Below are 20499 nucleotides of genomic sequence, written 5' to 3' on the forward strand. Positions count from 1 at the left end.
AACCTACATTACAGTAATGCCTGTATGTGGTTTCAGTCTCAAAATGTGGTCATATATCTATATCTGGCAGCTCTCTGTGGTGATGCTAAGTACGCTACTGTAACTATGAAGCTAACAAGGAAATAGAAACTTAAGTAAATAGTGGAAGCAAGGAAAAACTATTGAACGAAGGAAGGTGGCTGAAGTTTACTTGGATGCCAGCTGTTTTATTGATATGCCTTCTTCCTCATGTTCCAACACTCATTTGTCACTTGCCAACACCCTCTCCCTTCATGAAGAGAATCCAAGATCAACACACAAGCTTGATATCTGTGAAAAATAGATACTGTATAAAACTGATCATGAAGCTTGCAAGGCAACACCATTTGTGGCGCTGATAAAAGTAACCTAATCCAGTGGGTTTCATGATATTTCACATTTCAAATGTGGAAATAAAATAAAAATTAAAGCATGGCTAAAACTTGAGTTGCAGGTTGTGGTCAATGAAAATCAATAAAATGGCTTGCACTTCAAATGGAGGATCCAAAAAGATCTGATGCTGCTGAAGGTATACAAGGACTTAACAAAGTGCATAATAGAATAGCAAAAACCTCTTTTAAATTCAGGTAATGGATATGGTGTGGTACAGAACTACAGTACTGTAGTCCCTTTCATTCAATGTAAAGCCATTATCCAAGCCAAATTATACAATTGCAAAGAAGATTCAGGAAGATGCGATAGAAATTCTTGAGGATAACCGAAAACAACCGAGAGAAATTACAGTAATTTAAATATTGCAAGATCAGGAAAGCGATGCAAAATTCCAATGAAAAGTCTTCATAATGTAATCTGGAATAACCTACCCAAAAAAAAAACTCTACAATGAGAAGAATTACATATGGTATTTATAGAACAGTGACCAAAGTCAATTTTGGAAATGAGGAAAAAGATCGACAAGAGAAGTTACTCAAAGTTAAAGAGCCAAAGATGAGAGTGCAAGAGGAAAAGGTAAAAGCGGAGGGCATTCCTTATGGGACTAGCGTGGACAATTGCTAATTAATTGGTACTTAGTTGAACAGTGTCAGTAAGGAGAGGAAGACATCCATTGCTGGTAAATCAAAACCCTTTTTCAATGGTATGACATTGTGATGACACCCCACAATGAGGTTGCATTTTTGCTGTAAAAGTCTCTAAAACCACAGAAAAAAAAAATAGTGAATCCTTTGACCATGGCAACAACATTCAACACTAGTGTATACCAAAGTAAATATTAATAATTTCTATTAAGTATTTAAATATATAAGACTAATAGATTATAATATTGGTATATCCGTTCCGTAAGTTATAGAACATACGTGAAAATGTTAACCTTAGTATGTTGCACTTGGAAGTTCCAGCACTGAATTGCAATTGCTGTAATCAACTCTTGATTCAAATAATTACTGAAATACAAACTATTATTGGATCATCATGAAACTACCCAAGTTAATGCATATTTGTTATGCTTTTCTTTTTTATTTGCCTTTTCTGATAAAAATTGCTAGAGCTAATTACATTGGCAAGTTTACACCGGCGTGACGTTACGTCCTTAATTTTTTACACAATTTTTTGAAAGTAAATTACAATATTTGTTTATAATGCTTCCTGAAAGCTAAAATTACTTGCTACTACACCACATCCATTCACAGCACAGTTTTTAATACATTTAAAATGCTTCAGAGGATTTTGTATACCATTAGAGTATTTACATGCAAAAGCAGGAGTCATAAATAATACGACTGCAGTTAGTTTGCAATGAAGGACATGCATATTGTGTTCTTATGCCAATGTAAAATTCTCAAGGATGATATGCAGTAATTGTACCCTGAAAATATTAACTTCCAAATTAAGTAATTTTATTTCTTATTAATATTTTTGCGCTGGAGCTCAAGTTTAACCCTTTTAAGACAATGATTTGTAATGCGCTATAAATGAATACGTGGTTTCCATACACTAGAATTTAAAGTATATACTTTGGAAACTAATAATACTGTAAATAAAAGACACTCTATTTTCAATACTTTATTTGTATAAAATATTCGTCCTTCAGTATATAAACATTAACAACTTACTTTTATACAAAGAATCAAATACCTTAAGAGTAGTGCTTTAAATTTAAATCACTTCAGTAAGCTTCATGTAATTCTTACTAATGAGACAATTGAATACAGTACTTAGATTTATGTAATGGTTTGATATATAATCATCATCTAGTCTTTTTCTGATATACTGAGCTTTCAACTGGCATCCCATCGTAAACTCGTATTAAATCTATACCTATGGTATTTTTAAAGCTATCAATATCCATATGGGTCATAATACAGAAAAGGCATTTCTTCAACCATAAAAAAAACCCTGTTATGCCTTCTGATTGAAAGAAACAATTCTAGAACTATGATGAAAATCTTTGCATACAGTAGAAAATTCACAATAGAACTATATCAACTGTCTTTAAAATCCTTTTAAATTAAATTGCTAATTACTTAGGAATTGTATACAATACAATTTAACATGAATTAAATCCATATATAATACTGTTAGTAAGCTAATCATTAATGGAATAGTCTAAACTTCATCAATGAGTCAACAATGTCACCAGATTTAAAATTTTACCATGGTACAGTATGTTTGAATATGTTACTCAATAAGGGAAATCTTGAGAACCTTAATTATATCTTAGTTTAGTGGTTTGCAACATAGCATTTTGATATTTTTTTCATAGATTTTAATTATAACAATAATGTTGGCAAACAAGATGGTCAAAATATTAAAATTGAAATAGTCTAAAGATGAGGGTAATGTATTACAGAACTTAGGTGAAACCGAGCTAATGTTAAAGTATTGATTTAATAAGAAATTTAATAACTAAATCTAGTTAGTTTGTTGACCTTCTAAACAATGAGTTATTACATTTGGTGAATTTTATGCAGTAATCTATGAAGAGTGGATATTCTCAGCATGCTCACTCATACTGATATAAATATGAAATTTCTTAATAATTGCAAATTTCTACATACAATAATAATGAATGGGTTTTTTATTACTTTCTCAATACAAATCAAAACGGCTAAAAATATTCAAGCAATGACCAGCATTATTTTGATAGTCGAGTGGTAATCTTCCACAATGAAATATAGTTTGTTGTATATATATACTGTACAGAAAAGGTTATAAAGTATAAGAAAAGAAAATTTGTATAGTAATATTACATAACAGATACACTGTATTTCTGTATCATACACCTTTTATGAGAACTAATGAATTGCCTGACTTAGGGGATTTAATTAATATATCTGGTCTTTTCAAACTGCATCATATAAGAAGAGGCTATATTGCTAAAAAAATCATAGCCTAAAATTCACATGTTACAGTAATTAGGATTACAGTAGTATAGACCTTCACCATAAAAGACTATGAAAGGCTATAAAATAAATAGTTTTTACTGTGTATGCTTTTGCAAGCATAAAGTAATGATTAGATTATCACTTCAAAAAACATTTGCATTTAAAGGAATCGGTTACTTCTACAAGGTTACTAGCTATATCTGGTGAATATTACAAAGAGATGATGGGTAGTCATATTTAGTGTTTTGAATTATTCATATACTATGCTCAAAATATCATTGTTCAGTTATCTTGGTTTTATTACAAAGTAACAAGATTAATTATACAGCAGTGAAATCAGCTGATGAAAGATAAATGTGGCTAAATAAAAAAGTATATGTATGAAATTATAATTCTATAATCCATAGGAGAAATATTAGGTTGATGATAAACTGTTGAACTTAAAAAATACGCATTTTTATCAGACATGAAATGTTGCATCTGGAGCAGTCCAGCTGTTACAAGTATTTGAAAGAAGCAGTTTTTGATAATTTAAAACTATTTTCAATGTTTGTTTTTTCTATGTTTTAAATAAACTAAGGTAAATTAACTTTTGGAAGCCATTTCATATTTTTTTTCTGTACAAATAGCAATTTTTATTTAATAATTTAAGGGTAAAGTCAAGAGTTAGTCTGTCAATAGATTAACAAATTAAGATAAACCACGCTTTCCAGCGCCTAGTTGTTGACAAAACCTTTTCAGCTAAATACTAAGTTCCTGTGAATATTTTCGAATTTTAGCCTTTAAATGATTTAAGCCCAGCCTGGTGGAAATAGAACTTAAGAATATTTTTGATATAGAAAAAAAAAATAACCTGTTATTTTTTATTCTTATTTAACAGCTTAATCATTTAATGAATACGCTTTCGCTGGTCTGACCTATTGTTTACTTCCAGGGTTGGACCATATGCTAGATGGGTTAACACACGAGAACAGTGTGTATCTTTCGTCTCCGAGAGTAATTTAAGGCATCCAGTACTAGGAAAACCTTTAACAGAATCCACAGCTTCACAAGATCAGCCCAAGGTATTTATAGCATTTCATTCATTTTGCCTTAATTGTGGAGGGAAGTTTTAAAGTTTTAGATATTTTAAGTTTGATCATTAGTAAATGCTATGTCTCTACTATGTCTACTAATATCTTTTTATATAAGGATTATTTTAGTTCCTCTAAACTAAACTGGCTAAATTGCCTAGCTATTTGAAATCTTTTTGGATTACAGTAAACCCATAAGGTGAAAATTTAATTTTCATATATAAAATTAATAATTTGAAAATACTTGATTGAGGAATACATACCTGACATTAGATTTTAAAGAATTGCATTTTTTTTTTAAAGTTATGTACAAGAGTGCAACGCAAAGGTATATTTAAAGATATTGCTTGTAGTGTCAAATAGTATAAAATTATTTTAATGGTGTTTCACTTCAGTTCATGCCTTTTGAGGAAACTTTAAGGATTAAGAAATGTTTCTTATTCCAGGAAAATATTTTGGATGTACTGTATAATCATACCGAACTACATAGTTTAAGCATCCTGATAGGTTGAGTAAAAAGTCAAAAATTGCAACTGCCTTACAACTACAATATGAAACTATTTATGTTGTGAATTACGCAACTGATCAGATTTTACGAACACTCTAATTATACTATTAGCCTCATATAAGACAAGGTTTCTATAAACATGTCATACTGAAATACAAATACTTTTTCCTGTGCTGATGCTTCATGATTTCCCTGACAAAAGTTGAGGAACAGTGTGGGTATTTTGAAGAAAGCAAGAATTCATATTTTCAAAGATGGAACAGGCCTATACATCTATACATTATGTATGCCCTGAAGATAACTACTACTATATTTGAGGATGTACAGTAAATTTAGTGATTCTTCCATAAAACATAACGTTCAACCCTTGAGATATTCATCTACACAAATTTAAGACTTTTCATCTGGCCATTATAATAGTTAATCTAACGCTCAAAGTACCGATTATTGTGTTAATGTAGGACTAACTTTTTTTTTTACGTATTTACAGAATATTGGTCATTATTGCAGGAATCCTGTATGGAGTATAAGATTTGTATTTCAGTATCAACTTGTAAGCATTCCAAAATGTCAAAACTTCTCTGCTATGAACTCAATTGGGGTTACCAGTTTCAGCTATAAACTATAGGGTTCACCACTTTCAGCTATGAACTCTTATTGGGTTTACCACTTTCAGCTATGAACTCTTATTGGGTTTACCACTTTCAGCTATGAACTCTTATTGGGTTTACCACTTTCAGCTATGAACTCTTATTGGGTTTACCACTTTCAGCTATGAACTCTTATTGGGTTTACCACTTTCAGCTATAAACTCTTATTGGGTTTACCACTTTCAGCTATAAACTATAGGGTTTACCACTTTCAGCTATAAACTATAGGGTTCACCACTTTCAGCTATAAACTCTTATTGGGTTCACCACTTTCAGCTATAAATTCTTATTGGGTTTACCACTTTCAGCTATAAACTCTTATTGGGTTTACCACTTTCAGCTATAAACTCAATTGGGTTTACTCCTTTTAGCTAATTACTCTTATTGGATTTACTACTTTCAGCTAAAATCTTGGATTCACCACTTTTACTTAAAAATTCCATTAATTATCAATTGTCCTAGCTAGCAGCTCTCTTAATCTTCATTTATGAAAAATTAATATATATACATAATTAAGGGAACTTAAAATACTAAGCAAAAATAAACAATGTTCTACTAAATAAATCATATGATAATTGGATATACATACAGTAAAAATACAGTAAAGTTAAATCAAATTAACCAAGTTTTGATGAATAAAATAAGAGAATATTAGCTGTAACAGTTTTAGAATAATTTCTGTAATGGAGTACAACAGTACAGTTAATTTGCAATATGTGTTTATCTGAAACAAAGCAAGACCGCTGCCTATCACTTGCACAAATAAGTTATACATTTTAATCCATATATTTGAATTGATTTAATGCCTTGCTTGTTTTTCACTGGCATAAATAATGCTCAATACATCCTTAATATCCTAGCTGACTACACTGTACTTCATATTACATAATCTCCTTAAAAGTAGAATTTTTATCCAGACTGCACAATAAATCTAACAATTTACATTTACAATAAACACCCAAACAAATTGTTAATCTAATTTTGTCATGCAAAATAGCAGACACATTAGGAAGACAATGATATGAAGGATAGTAGTGTACTAGACTTGCCCTTTGCTTGTTTACGTGCTACATTCTCCCATGTGTGCATCATTTCGATTTCCTTTCAGCTCAAAATTATTCAAATCTAATTATAAATTTTTTCATAGCCAATACGACACAAGAATGATGTTGTTTCATTTTTGTTGAATTTGTTTTGCCCGCTGCTGTATTACCTATGTCGCTTGACAATATTTGTCTGCTTTTGTAAATCTATTAATCATTCACTTAAATTTTAGGAAAGTGCGAGTAGACGACCAAAGAGAGCTCTATCTGAAGAATGTCTCTTAACCAAGAGAAGTATGGATGCTTTGCAGATTACAAGTGTTCTACTGAAATGGCCAGCTTCTTTACTTAGGTATGTGACTTCTTGCTAGATTAGATAAGATTGATTTTGTTTCGTAAACTAGTTTCCCATTTTCCTCCCGAATCTCCTTTGGTTAGGAAAATGTGTTAATTAAATCATTATCTCTTGAATTAGTGACTTAAATCAGTCATTCGCTGTACCTGCATTAATTTCATGCTGAATCATGTGAAACAATGAATTGGTTTCAGGCCTCAATCTTTAGCTATTATTTAATTTATTTTGCAACACAACTTGACACTTGATTTTCTACCCTTCCATGGGTTCAACTAAGGATTATATTCTTACTGTTGGCGAGTTTTTTTTATCTTTTCTTACTGTTATTGGGTTTGACCAAGGTTTTAAATGCTAAAAAGGGAGATAAAATTTAATGATAGATAAAATAATAATTTTCAAATACTGTAATTACTTTGACCAAAAACCTTTGATTTATAAACTTCAGGGGAAAGTTGTAGCTAGGGAGTTTTAAAAAGCTGTTCAATTAGATGGTAAGCGACCAAAGGGAAAGTTGAAAGGCCTAGATCATTAAATAGACTAAAGCAATTTTATCAAAATCCTTCAGAAAAATATTGGTAAATATTCAATATTTTCTTGAACAATGAATAATTTAATAAGTTTTCAGATCATTATTATGACAGTTAATTCCCTAAAGAGATTGAACAATCACAGTTAATAAGTGTTGGAAGATTACTCTGTAAATTACTTGGAGACAAATTAAAAATTATAACTTTATAATATTCTTTATAAAACATAATATACAGGCCATAATTTTACAGTGAAACTATTCATGTCTTGACCCCACTACCCCAGTTATATTTCTTGATCCATACAAACTTGATCTAGAGAAAAGGTGCTTTCACTGGAATCCAAGGAAGATCATTTAAGAAATCCAATCAGATTCTTTCTCTACTCCTTTAGTTTTCTGGTAACATTAGTAAAGTAAAGGAACGAATAAACTTGTTCGAACAAATTGTCATTGAAAACCAATGGTAATACAGTACTGACATGTCAATGTTTTAAATTAATTTTTACTCTATATCAAATACTTCATCAAATACTTCAGAAGAATGTTTATCAAATAATTACGAACTTTTATCATCTATTGGCCTTTATCAGAGAAAAATTATATAAAACTAGATTTGAAAACCCAGAAGGTGAAAATGATAAATATTTCATTACCTGACTAGAAATGACTACTGTATTAGTCAAATTCTAAGGAAATAAATAGTTAGAAACTATATAATTTAGGTATTTGAAGGTTTTAAAAGCTGAAAATAAACTTATATATCAAATCCTTGAAAGGACATGAAAAAATAGATTGGAATCCTAATCCAAAAGTTTACAGGACTCGTCAAAATTTAAATAAACAGAAATTCATCTTTTATTACCTTACACTAATGGGGTTTCTGCAAACATCCAACAATGGAATTCATCCCTTTTAGCCCCCTTCCACCTGTTATAATTTGGTTCATTTGAAAGATCTAAAGGTTTATCCTTATATTTTCTTTCCACCCTCAAAATTCTTTCTTTAGTGTAACATTGTATTAACTATTTTACTCCCAATGGACGTACTGGAACGTTTCCCAAAACTCATCCCTTTACCCCCATGGACGTGACGTGCATGGACGTACTGGTACGTCCTTGCAAAAAAACTGCTATTTACATTTTATTTTGCATATTTTTGATAACTTTGAGAAACTAAAGGCCTTTTCCAAAAGAATAAGACCAACCTGACCTCTCTATGATGAAAATTAAGGCTGTTAGAGCAATTTAAAAAAATATATACGGCAAAATGTGGCTGAAAAAAAAAAACGCCTGGGGGTTAAGGGTTGCAAAGTTCCAAATAACCTGGGGGTAAAAGAGTTAACATGACACCAATCATAACTGAATATAATTTACACGGTACTTTGGAATTTCAAAACTCTTGATTGTTAAATGCTACAACATATAGTGAATTTTGAGATCCTTAGCATCTATGAATTACCAACTTTATGGTAAAATGTACTAAATAATTATATATCGCCTTACAAACTTTAAGAAACCTGTTCTATCAAAGATATGGTTCCCATACATTCTGCATACATATTCATGTTTACATACAATCATCACAGTATTTTTTCCAGTTACAAAATATACAAACTAGAGAAGTAAAAATATGCATATAACTCAAAGTAGCTGTTTGAAAGAACTTCAGTATGAAAGGTTAATTTATGAAACACACACACTCCGGATAAATTAACCAGTAGTTTTGACGACTGATGAACGAACTACCAATGTGTGTAGAACATTGTAGGTCTCCTCACCCTTCACAAAATCCGCTCGTAATCACCGTTACTCTGTCTGCTGTAAAGAAAATTGTACGTAATTAGCAGAACATCAAGGTGAAACCAAATTATTTTAAATAGATAATAAAGGTAATCTTTTCTTCAAAATTGACTCTAATATAGAGCAGAGATACCAAAGCTCAATGTGCTCTACATAATTTTAGGCATTCAGAAATAATATGGCGAGAGAGGGACTCGGCCGAGTGGTAAGGGAGGAGCATGACGCCATCAGCAGATGGAAAGCAGGGGTACCAACCTAGTTACTGAAGCGGTAGATCGAACAGTAAAAACAACAAAATACGCGAGTCCCACTCGAACCAAATGTAAAACTAGGTGGAGCGTACGAAATAAAACTAAAATGTTTAATAATAATAAGTGAGATGGTCGTCTTCCTAGAACTAGCGAAACAATCTCAAAGGTGACGCAATCCACCAACATGCACGAATGCAGGCATACCAACATAACCTACTCCTTGATGAAACGCTAACACTGATATCATAGGATAACATAAAATTAATGCTAGATGAAAGCATAAAGACGGTGTACTATATAAATGTAAGGAAAAAACTTCTAAAAGTTCGAACAAATATTAATGACTGACGAACTAACGAGAAAAAGGGCAGAGCCGAACCATGAACGGTAAGAACGGGGACGCCGTTCATATATAAACACTTCTCCATTAATAAAAACAGAGGTTACACTGCCCAATCTCGCTAACATTCATGGATAAAGTACTTAACTTCGATGGGGTATCATGGGAATCGGCCATCGATTATAAAATAATGATAAATCCAAGGATAAACACGAGAAAAAAACATGTTGGACTTAATAACAACAAGTGCTATAAAGGAGTGTCGTCACTGGCGTGGGTTGGGTTAGTGGTAGTAGTGTTGAACGGCACCTCGCTGTGGCGGGGATTTTGAAGAGGAGATATCTAAATAGTGCGAGACCTCTGGTTGTGAATTATCACGCCCCAGTATTTTATACCGACACCTTATATAGGTGAGCGAGCTGGGTTCAACCTGGCATTCCTATGCTTTTTTTCTCTGGTAATATATAGCAGTTATATTCCTTAGAAATAGTGCTCTAGGAGTATTTCACTGGGCGGCACAGGTCTCTCGCCCAGAAATAGATTTTTCCTTCGTCAAAATCCCTTTATATGGCCAATAAAACAAGACAATTGATAAGACTATATCTACATACACACTATAATGGTATTTATAGATTAAACCTTTTGAAGATTTAATCACTAGAATATAGAAATCTTGATAATCTTTAGTTTACATTTATTCAGTCAAAATTCTTGAACATATTGTTTGACATAACACACACCCGAAAGTTCATGGCTGGTTTCTTACATCGCAACAACACTATCCATATGCAGTCTATATCATGATCTTGGATGCTGCCAGTCTTATATCTGACATTTTAATAAATGTAGTCAGGCTAAAGGTGAAATGGATGTATGTAAAAGATGCATCAGCCTTTGGAAGCCTTTGGAAAACTCAAGTTTGGTATTCGTAGGATATTTTTGCGAGACAAAAGCCGTAGTATTCACCTTTTAATCAAGTACATACACTTAATTTGCTAGAACTTGAATGAATCAAGAAACACAGTGTCAGCTGTAAACAAAGCAAAACATCTTTGCTTCGTAATAGCTTTTGTCAGCAGGTATCTCAAAGTTTGTACAGTATATTTTTTTTTTCATGTGATAATGTGCCATTCCTAAGAATGGTTACTATAGTGATAAAAGCCAACCAATGAGGTCAATAGTTAAACCTCTATTATCTAATAAACCATACAAGAAAAGAGGTGCAGTGATAAGAGTATAAAAGTGATATTGGTTCAGAGGCTCCCAATTCCTCGAGTAAAACGATTAGCATTTTAATCTTTAAAAAATATTGCATGTTAGTGTGCCGACAATAGTTTAGAATTTAGTGTAGTGCGATTCGCGCTCCTCCTCGCCTTTCTAACCAGCCCCATCCCCTTCGGCCATCAATTCCTCTCGGTTTAGGTATAGTGAGGTTCATGAGTTTGCAGTAGTATATTTTATTTAACAACTTATTATTTCCTTCTTACATCTTAGTAACATTTAAGCCTTTAAATATATAATACAAATCTGTTAATGCATAAAATGCCACAAAAAAAGACTTGTGGAGGTTTGTTAAGTTATTTAAATTATCCTTATGCCCTATGGAAGATTATTATTTAGTATAAGGAGTTTCTTCTGCCTTCTGAAATTAATAAATATGGTCATTATAATTAGGTAATTATCTACCATATGAATTAGTAACTATTTTAAAATATTGTGTGCGTGTGTGTTTAGTGCATATGTCAGATTTTAAATAGTTGCTTAACTTTCAAAGACTCTCTTCATATATGTAAGTTATCATGTTTACTTTTAACTTAATTTTTCAGGTTAATTAAAGTTTTCATTTTATTGTGATTGCCTTATAACTATTTGTTAAAAGCTACCTAGCATTTAACAAGAGAATTCATTAAATCTATAGGCAAGTTATCATATACAACCTTTTATAATGATTTGTGTTATTAGCTCCCTATCATTCACAAGAGAATTAGTTATATTTTATTACTTGAATTGGCTTACATTCCTGTCTTAATTTAGTGCATTAGTTATTTTTACGTAGATCAGTAATTATAATTACTGATCTACGTAAAAATAACTAGAGTAAATTCTTTGCGACATACTTTTCAAATTAAAATCAATTATTTCAATAGTTACCTATAATCATTTGCTATTTATTCTATGAAAAATCTTTTTCATGATTTAAAAGATGATTTTACAAAGATGTTTACAATAAGTAAGCTGGCATCCTATTACATTCTTTTGAGGCCCAAATATTGAGGAAAAAAAATTGAACCTTTTGAGTAAGAAGGGTGGAAATCTATAGGATTATATATATGCTTATTGTTATGAAAAAAAAAAAAAAAACTTTATTTGTGTAACTGTGGCTTTTTCACATAGTGCTACGCATAAGTTGAGCTATCCAAAATTATTATATTATGAAGTTGTTATTAGCATTTGTTAATGTAATTCTTTCGTTGCAGATCCTGCTATCATTGTTTGAGATAAAATGTTGGAAAGTAATTAGTTATGTGCTTATCTAACATGGCAGCATAGCGACTGTTTGCCTCAAATTTCAACATCATCATGAGCAATATTCCCTGCCCAGCACCTGACTTCATGAAACATAGCCAACTTCAACAAGACCTAAAGTCATGGTTAGCATGACTGATATGCAGAGGAGTATATAGCACACAACCAACCAGATACTACCCACATACGGATCAACTAAGGCAGAGAAAGAGAGGTAGCCCCATGATATTAGCTGCTCGTAAAGGTGAAATTGATGTATGTAAAAGATGCATCTACTTGAATGTTGATGCACTAAGAACAGTCCTCAAACAAACATTCGGCTTAAGACTGTCACAGCACAATAGGAGACCGATATGGTCACACGGGTCAGCCACAGTAGATGAACTATGATCGTAACTAACAAAAGAAGGCATCTTCTGCCTGTTTCCGTGGCCATGCTGATATTTGCAAATACTGGGGCAATCTTCAAATTATGATCAGAGATCCACTCATTCAAAGACCAGGACGAGGTTATTAGACTGAACATCCTCACCGAGTCAAAGACAAGTAGAGCATGTCAATGGAATTGCCTATTAGTGATCCGAGGATGCTGGAGGTTTGCGTCTTTGTGAGATGATGCTGGTGATCCAAGGATGAAAGAGATTTGCATCTTTGCGAGATGATGCTGGAAATCCAAGAATGCTGGAGATCTGTGTCTTTGCGAGATGATGCTGGTGATCCAAGGCTGCTAGAGATATGTGACTTTGAGATGATGCTGGAGATCTGCGTCTTTGCGAGATGATGCTGGTGATCTGAGAAAGATGGAGACCTGTGTCTTTGCAAGATGATGCTGGTGATCCGAGAAAGATGGAGACCTGTGTCTTTGCAAGATGATGCAGGTGATCCAAGAATGCTGGAGATCTGCATCCTTGCGAGATGATGCTGGAGATATGAGTCTTTGCGACATGATGCTGGAGATCTGCGTCTTTGGGAGATGATACTGAAGATCCGAGGATGTTGGAGATCTGCATCTTTGCGAGATAATGCTGGTGCTCCGTGGATGCTGGAGATTGCGGCTTTGAGAGATGCTGGTGACCCTAGAATGGTGAAGCTCTGCCTCTTTGAGAGATGATGATGGTGATCCGAGGATGCTGGAGATGTCTTTAGGAGATGATGCTGGTGATCCGAGCGGCTTTAGAAGATGCTGGTGACTCAAGATCTGCGTCTTTGCAAGATGATGCTGGTGATCGGAGGATGTTGAAAAGCTTCGTCTTTGTGAGATGATCCTATAGATCCGAGGATGCTGGAGATCTGTGTCGTTGCGAGATGATGCTGGTGATCCGTGAATGCAGGAGATCTGCGTCTTTGGGAGATGATGCAGGTGATCTGAGGATGCTGGAGATCTGCGTCTTTGCGACATGATGCTGGTGATCCGAGGATGCTGGAGATCTGCGTCGTTGCGAGATGATGCTGGTGATCCGAGGATGCTGGAGATCTGCGTCTTTGCGAGATTATGCTGGAGATCTGTGTCTTTGCGAGATGATGCTGGTGATCCTAGGATGCAGGAGATCTGCGTCTTTGCGAGATGATGCTGGCGATCCGAGGATGCTGGAGATCTGCGTCTTTACGAGATGATGGGGGTGATCTGAGGATGCTTGAGATCTGCGTCTTTGCAAGAGGATGGTGGTGATCCGAGAATGCTGGAGATCTGCGTCTTTGCGAGAGGATGGTGGTGATCCGAGGCTTTGCGAGATGGTGGTAATCCGAGGCTTTGCGAGATGGTGGTAATCCGAGGCTTTGCGAGATGGTGGTAATCCGAGGATGCTGGAGATCTGTGTCTTTGCGAGATGATGCTGGTGATCCGAGGATGCTGGAGATCTGCGTCTTTGCGAGATGATGCTGGTGATCCGAGGATGCAGGAGATCTGCGTCTTTGCGAGATGATGCTGGCGATCCGAGGATGCTGGAGATCTGCGTCTTTACGAGATGATGGGGGTGATCCGAGGATGCTTGAGATCTGCGTCTTTGCAAGATGATGGGGGTGATCCGAGGATGCTTGAGATCTGCGTCTTTGCAAGAGGATGGTGGTGATCCGAGAATGCTGGAGATCTGCGTCTTTGCAAGAGGATGGTGGTGATCCGAGAATGCTGGAGATCTGCGTCTTTGCGAGAGGATGGTGGTGATCCGAGGCTTTGCGAGATGGTGGTAATCCGAGGCTTTGCGAGATGGTGGTAATCCGAGGCTTTGCGAGATGGTGGTAATCCGAGGCTTTGCGAGATGGTGGTAATCCGAGGATGCTGGAGATCTGTGTCTTTGCGAGATGATGCTGGTGATCCGAGGATGCTGGAGATCTGCATCTTTGCGAGATGATGCTGGTGATCCGAGGATGCTGGAGATCTGCGTCTTTGCGAGATGATGGTGATCCGAGGATGCTTGAGATCTGCGTCTTTGCGAGATGATGCTGTTAATCCAAGGATGCTGGAGATCTGGGTCATTGCGAGATGATGCTGGTGATCCGAGGATATTGGAGATCTGCGTCTTTGCGAGAAGATGCTGATGATCCAAGGATGCTGGAGATCTGCCATTGCGAGATGATGCTAGTTGTCCGGGGATGCTGGAGATCCTCTGATCACCATTATCGTCTCAGAGATGCAGATCTCCAGCATCCTCAGATCGCCAGCATCATCTCTCAAACGCAGATCTCTAGCATTCTCGGATCGCCAGTATCATCTCGCAAAGACGCACATCTCCTGCATCCTCGGATCGCCAGTATCATCTCGCAAAGACGCAGATCTCCAGCATCCTCGGATCACCATCATCTCGCAAAGACGCAGATCTCCAGCATCCTCGCATCACCAGAATCATCTCGCAGATGCGGATCTCTAGCATCCTCGGATCACCACCATCATCTCGCAAAAACACAGATTTCCAGCATCCTCGGATCACCACCATCACCTCGCAAAGACGCGGATCTCCATTATCATCTCGCAAAGACACGGATCTCCAGCATCCTTGGATCACCAGCATCATCTCGCAAAGACGCAGATCTCCAGCATCCTCGCATCATGATCTCGCAAAGACGCGGATCCCCAGCATCCTCGCATCACCAGCATCATATCGCAGATGCGGATCTCCAGCATCCTCGGATCACCACCATCATCTCGCAAAGACGCAGATCTCCAGCATCCTCGGTTCACCAGCATCATCTCGCAAAGACGCGGAACTCCAGCATCCTCGGATCACCATCACCTCGCAAAGACGAGGATTTCCAGCATCATCTCGCAAAGACACGGATCTCCAGCATCCTCGGATCACCAGCATCTCGCAAAGACGCGGATCTCCAGCATCCTCAGATCACCAGCATCACCTCGCAATGACGCGGATCTCCAGCATCCTCGGATCACCAGCATCATCTCTCAAAGACGCGGATCTCCAGCATCCTCGGATCACCACCATCATCTCGCAAAAACGCAGATCTCCAGCATCCTCGGATCACCACCATCATCTCTCAAAGACGCAGATCTCCAACATCCTCGGATCACCACCATCTCGCAAAAACGCAGATCTCCAGCATCCTCGGATCACCACCATCATCTGGCAAAGACGCAGATCTCCAGCATCCTCGGATCACCAGCATCTCTCAAAGGCGCAGATCTCCAGCATCATCTCGCAAAGGCGCAGATCTCCAGCATCCTTGGATCACCAGGATCATCTCGCAAAGTCGCAGATCTCCAACATCCTCGGATCACCAGCATCATCTCGCAAAGACGCATATCTCCAGCATCCTCGGAACACCAGCATCATCTCTCAAAGGCGCAGATCTCCAGCATCCTCGGATCACCAGCATCATCTCTCACAGGCGCAGATCTCCAGCATCATCTCGCAAAGGCAGATCTCCAGCATCCTCGGAACACCAGCATCATCTCGCAAAGGCGCAGATCTCCAGCATCCTCAGATCACCAGCATCATCTCTCAAAGGCGCAGATCTCCAGCATCATCGCGCAGATCTCCAGCATCCTCGGATCACCAGCATCTCGCAAAGGCGCAGATCTCCAGCATCATCTCGCATAGATGCAGATCTCCAGCATCCTCGGGTCACCAGCATCATCTTGTGAAGACAGATCTGCATCATCATCTCGCAAAGACGCAGATCTCCAGCATCATCACGCAAAGATGCAGATATCCAGCATTTTTTAATCACCAGCATCATCTTGCAAAGACTTGGACCTCCAGCATTTTCAGATCACTAGCATCATCTCTCAAAGATACACATCTCCAGCATCCTCGGATCACCAGCATAATCTCGCAAAGACGCAGATCTCCAGCATCATCTCGCAAAGACGCAGATCTCCAGCATCCTTGGATCACTACCATCATCTTGCAAACTCAGATCTCCAGCATCCTATGATCACCACCATCATCTCGCAAAGACGCAGATCTCCAGCATCCTCTGATCACCACCATCATCTCGCAAAGACGCAGATCTCCAGCATCCTCTGATTACCACCATCATCTCGCAAAGACGCAGATCTCCAGCACCCTCTGATCACCACCATCATCTCGCAAAGGCGCAAATCACTAGCATCATTTCGCAAAGGCGCAGATGTCCAGCATCATCTCGCAAAGGCGCAGATCTCGTACATCCTCGGATCACCAGCATCATCTCGCAAAGGCACAGATCTCCAGCATCCTCGGATCACCAGCATTATCTCGCAGAGGCGCAGATCTCCAGCATCCTCGGAGCACTAGCATCATTTCGCAAAGGTGCAGATGTCCAGCATCCTCTGATCACCAGCATCATCTCGCAAAGGCGCAGATCTCCTATATCCTCGGATCACCAGCATCATCTCGCAAAGGTGCAGATCTCCAGCATCCTCGGGTCACCAGCATCATCTCGCAGAGGCGCAGATCTCCAGCAGCATCTCGCAGAGGCAGATCTCGAGCATCCTCGGATCACCAGCATCATCTCGCAGAGGCGCAGATCTCCAGCATCATCTCGCAAAGGCGCAGATATCCAGCATCCTCGGATCACCAGCATCATCTCGCATAGACGCAGATATCCAGCATCCTCGGGTCACCAGCATCATCTTGTAAAGACAGATCTGCATCATCATCTCGCAAAGACGCAGATCTCCAGCATCCTCTGATCACCAGCATCATCTCGCAAAGATGCAGATCTCCAGCATTCTTGAATCGCCAGCATCATCTTGCAAAGAATTGGACCTTCAGCATCCTCGGATCATCAGCATCATCTCAAAGACTTGGATCTCCAGCATTTTCAGATCACTAGCATCATCTCTCAAAGATGAATATCTCCAGCATCCTCGGATCATCAGCATCATCTCGCAAAGACGCAGATCTCCAGCATCCTCTGATCACCACCATCATCCCGCAAAGACGCAGATCACCACCATCATCTCGCAAAGGCGCAGATCTCCAGCATCATCTCGCAAAGGCGCAGATCTCCAGCATCATCTCGCAAAGGCGCAGATCTCCAGCATCCTCGGATCACCAGCATCATCTCGCAAAGGCGCAGATCTCCAGCATCATCGGATCACCAGCATCATCTCGCAAAGGCACAGATCTCCTACATTCTCGGATCACCAGCATCATCTCGCAAAGGTGCAGATCTCCAGCATCCTCGGGTCACCAGCATCATCTCGCAGAGGCACAGGTCTCCAGCAGCATCTCGCAGAGGCAGATCTCGAGCATCCTCGGATCACCAGCATCATCTCGCAGAGGCGCAGATCTCCAGCATCATCTCGCAAAGGCGCAGATATCCAGCATCCTCGGATCGCAGATCTCCAGCATCATCTCGCAAAGGCGCAGATATCCAGCATCCTCGGATCACCAGCATCATCTCGCAAAGACGCAGATCTCCAGCATCCTCTGATCACCACCATCATCCCGCAAAGACGCAGATCACCACCATCATCTCGCAAAAACACAGATTTCCAGCATCCTCGGATCACCACCATCACCTCGCAAAGACGCGGATCTCCATTATCATCTCGCAAAGACACGGATCTCCAGCATCCTTGGATCACCAGCATCATCTCGCAAAGACGCAGATCTCCAGCATCCTCGCATCATGATCTCGCAAAGACGCGGATCCCCAGCATCCTCGCATCACCAGCATCATATCGCAGATGCGGATCTCCAGCATCCTCGGATCACCACCATCATCTCGCAAAGACGCAGATCTCCAGCATCCTCGGTTCACCAGCATCATCTCGCAAAGACGCGGAACTCCAGCATCCTCGGATCACCATCACCTCGCAAAGACGAGGATTTCCAGCATCATCTCGCAAAGACACGGATCTCCAGCATCCTCGGATCACCAGCATCTCGCAAAGACGCGGATCTCCAGCATCCTCAGATCACCAGCATCACCTCGCAATGACGCGGATCTCCAGCATCCTCGGATCACCAGCATCATCTCTCAAAGACGCGGATCTCCAGCATCCTCGGATCACCACCATCATCTCGCAAAAACGCAGATCTCCAGCATCCTCGGATCACCACCATCATCTCTCAAAGACGCAGATCTCCAACATCCTCGGATCACCACCATCTCGCAAAAACGCAGATCTCCAGCATCCTCGGATCACCACCATCATCTGGCAAAGACGCAGATCTCCAGCATCCTCGGATCACCAGCATCTCTCAAAGGCGCAGATCTCCAGCATCATCTCGCAAAGGCGCAGATCTCCAGCATCCTTGGATCACCAGGATCATCTCGCAAAGTCGCAGATCTCCAACATCCTCGGATCACCAGCATCATCTCGCAAAGACGCATATCTCCAGCATCCTCGGAACACCAGCATCATCTCTCAAAGGCGCAGATCTCCAGCATCCTCGGATCACCAGCATCATCTCTCACAGGCGCAGATCTCCAGCATCATCTCGCAAAGGCAGATCTCCAGCATCCTCGGAACACCAGCATCATCTCGCAAAGGCGCAGATCTCCAGCATCCTCAGATCACCAGCATCATCTCTCAAAGGCGCAGATCTCCAGCATCATCGCGCAGATCTCCAGCATCCTCGGATCACCAGCATCTCGCAAAGGCGCAGATCTCCAGCATCATCTCGCATAGATGCAGATCTCCAGCATCCTCGGGTCACCAGCATCATCTTGTGAAGACAGATCTGCATCATCATCTCGCAAAGACGCAGATCTCCAGCATCATCACGCAAAGATGCAGATATCCAGCATTTTTTAATCACCAGCATCATCTTGCAAAGACTTGGACCTCCAGCATTTTCAGATCACTAGCATCATCTCTCAAAGATACACATCTCCAGCATCCTCGGATCACCAGCATAATCTCGCAAAGACGCAGATCTCCAGCATCATCTCGCAAAGACGCAGATCTCCAGCATCCTTGGATCACTACCATCATCTTGCAAACTCAGATCTTCAGCATCCTATGATCACCACCATCATCTCGCAAAGACGCAGATCTCCAGCATCCTCTGATCACCACCATCATCTCGCAAAGACGCAGATCTCCAGCATCCTCTGATTACCACCATCATCTCGCAAAGACGCAGATCTCCAGCACCCTCTGATCACCACCATCATCTCGCAAAGGCGCAAATCACTAGCATCATTTCGCAAAGGCGCAGATGTCCAGCATCATCTCGCAAAGGCGCAGATCTCGTACATCCTCGGATCACCAGCATCATCTCGCAAAGGCACAGATCTCCAGCATCCTCGGATCACCAGCATTATCTCGCAGAGGCGCAGATCTCCAGCATCCTCGGAGCACTAGCATCATTTCGCAAAGGTGCAGATGTCCAGCATCCTCTGATCACCAGCATCATCTCGCAAAGGCGCAGATCTCCTATATCCTCGGATCACCAGCATCATCTCGCAAAGGTGCAGATCTCCAGCATCCTCGGGTCACCAGCATCATCTCGCAGAGGCGCAGATCTCCAGCAGCATCTCGCAGAGGCAGATCTCGAGCATCCTCGGATCACCAGCATCATCTCGCAGAGGCGCAGATCTCCAGCATCATCTCGCAAAGGCGCAGATATCCAGCATCCTCGGATCACCAGCATCATCTCGCATAGACGCAGATA

General features: G+C 39.3%; 1 protein-coding gene and 1 long non-coding RNA gene across 8 annotated transcripts in view; one reads left to right on the top strand and one right to left on the bottom strand.

Annotated features, from left to right (window-relative positions):
• Positions 1–4218: 4218 nt before the first annotated feature.
• On the top strand, positions 4219–13752 carry LOC137641425 (uncharacterized). Its single transcript, XR_011044514.1, has 3 exons — positions 4219–4426; positions 6870–6988; positions 12388–13752. It is a non-coding gene; the product is annotated as an uncharacterized lncRNA (long non-coding RNA).
• Positions 7813–20499, bottom strand: part of LOC137641423 (mucolipin-3-like) — a 120017-nt gene continuing 107330 nt past the window's right edge. For 2 of the 7 annotated variants that reach the window (XM_068373955.1, XM_068373953.1), the window contains exon 15: positions 11359–11552. In XM_068373955.1, coding sequence (XP_068230056.1) covers positions 11510–11552 — 43 coding nt within the window. In that variant the 3' untranslated portion in view covers positions 11359–11509. Of the gene's footprint in view, positions 9338–11356; positions 11553–20499 lie in introns of those variants that run through there. The other 5 variants (XM_068373954.1, XM_068373959.1, XM_068373958.1 and 2 more) reach the window with 5 other exon arrangements.

This window comes from Palaemon carinicauda, chromosome 5 (genome assembly GCF_036898095.1).
Source record: "Palaemon carinicauda isolate YSFRI2023 chromosome 5, ASM3689809v2, whole genome shotgun sequence".
NCBI lineage: Eukaryota > Metazoa > Arthropoda > Malacostraca > Decapoda > Palaemonidae > Palaemon > Palaemon carinicauda.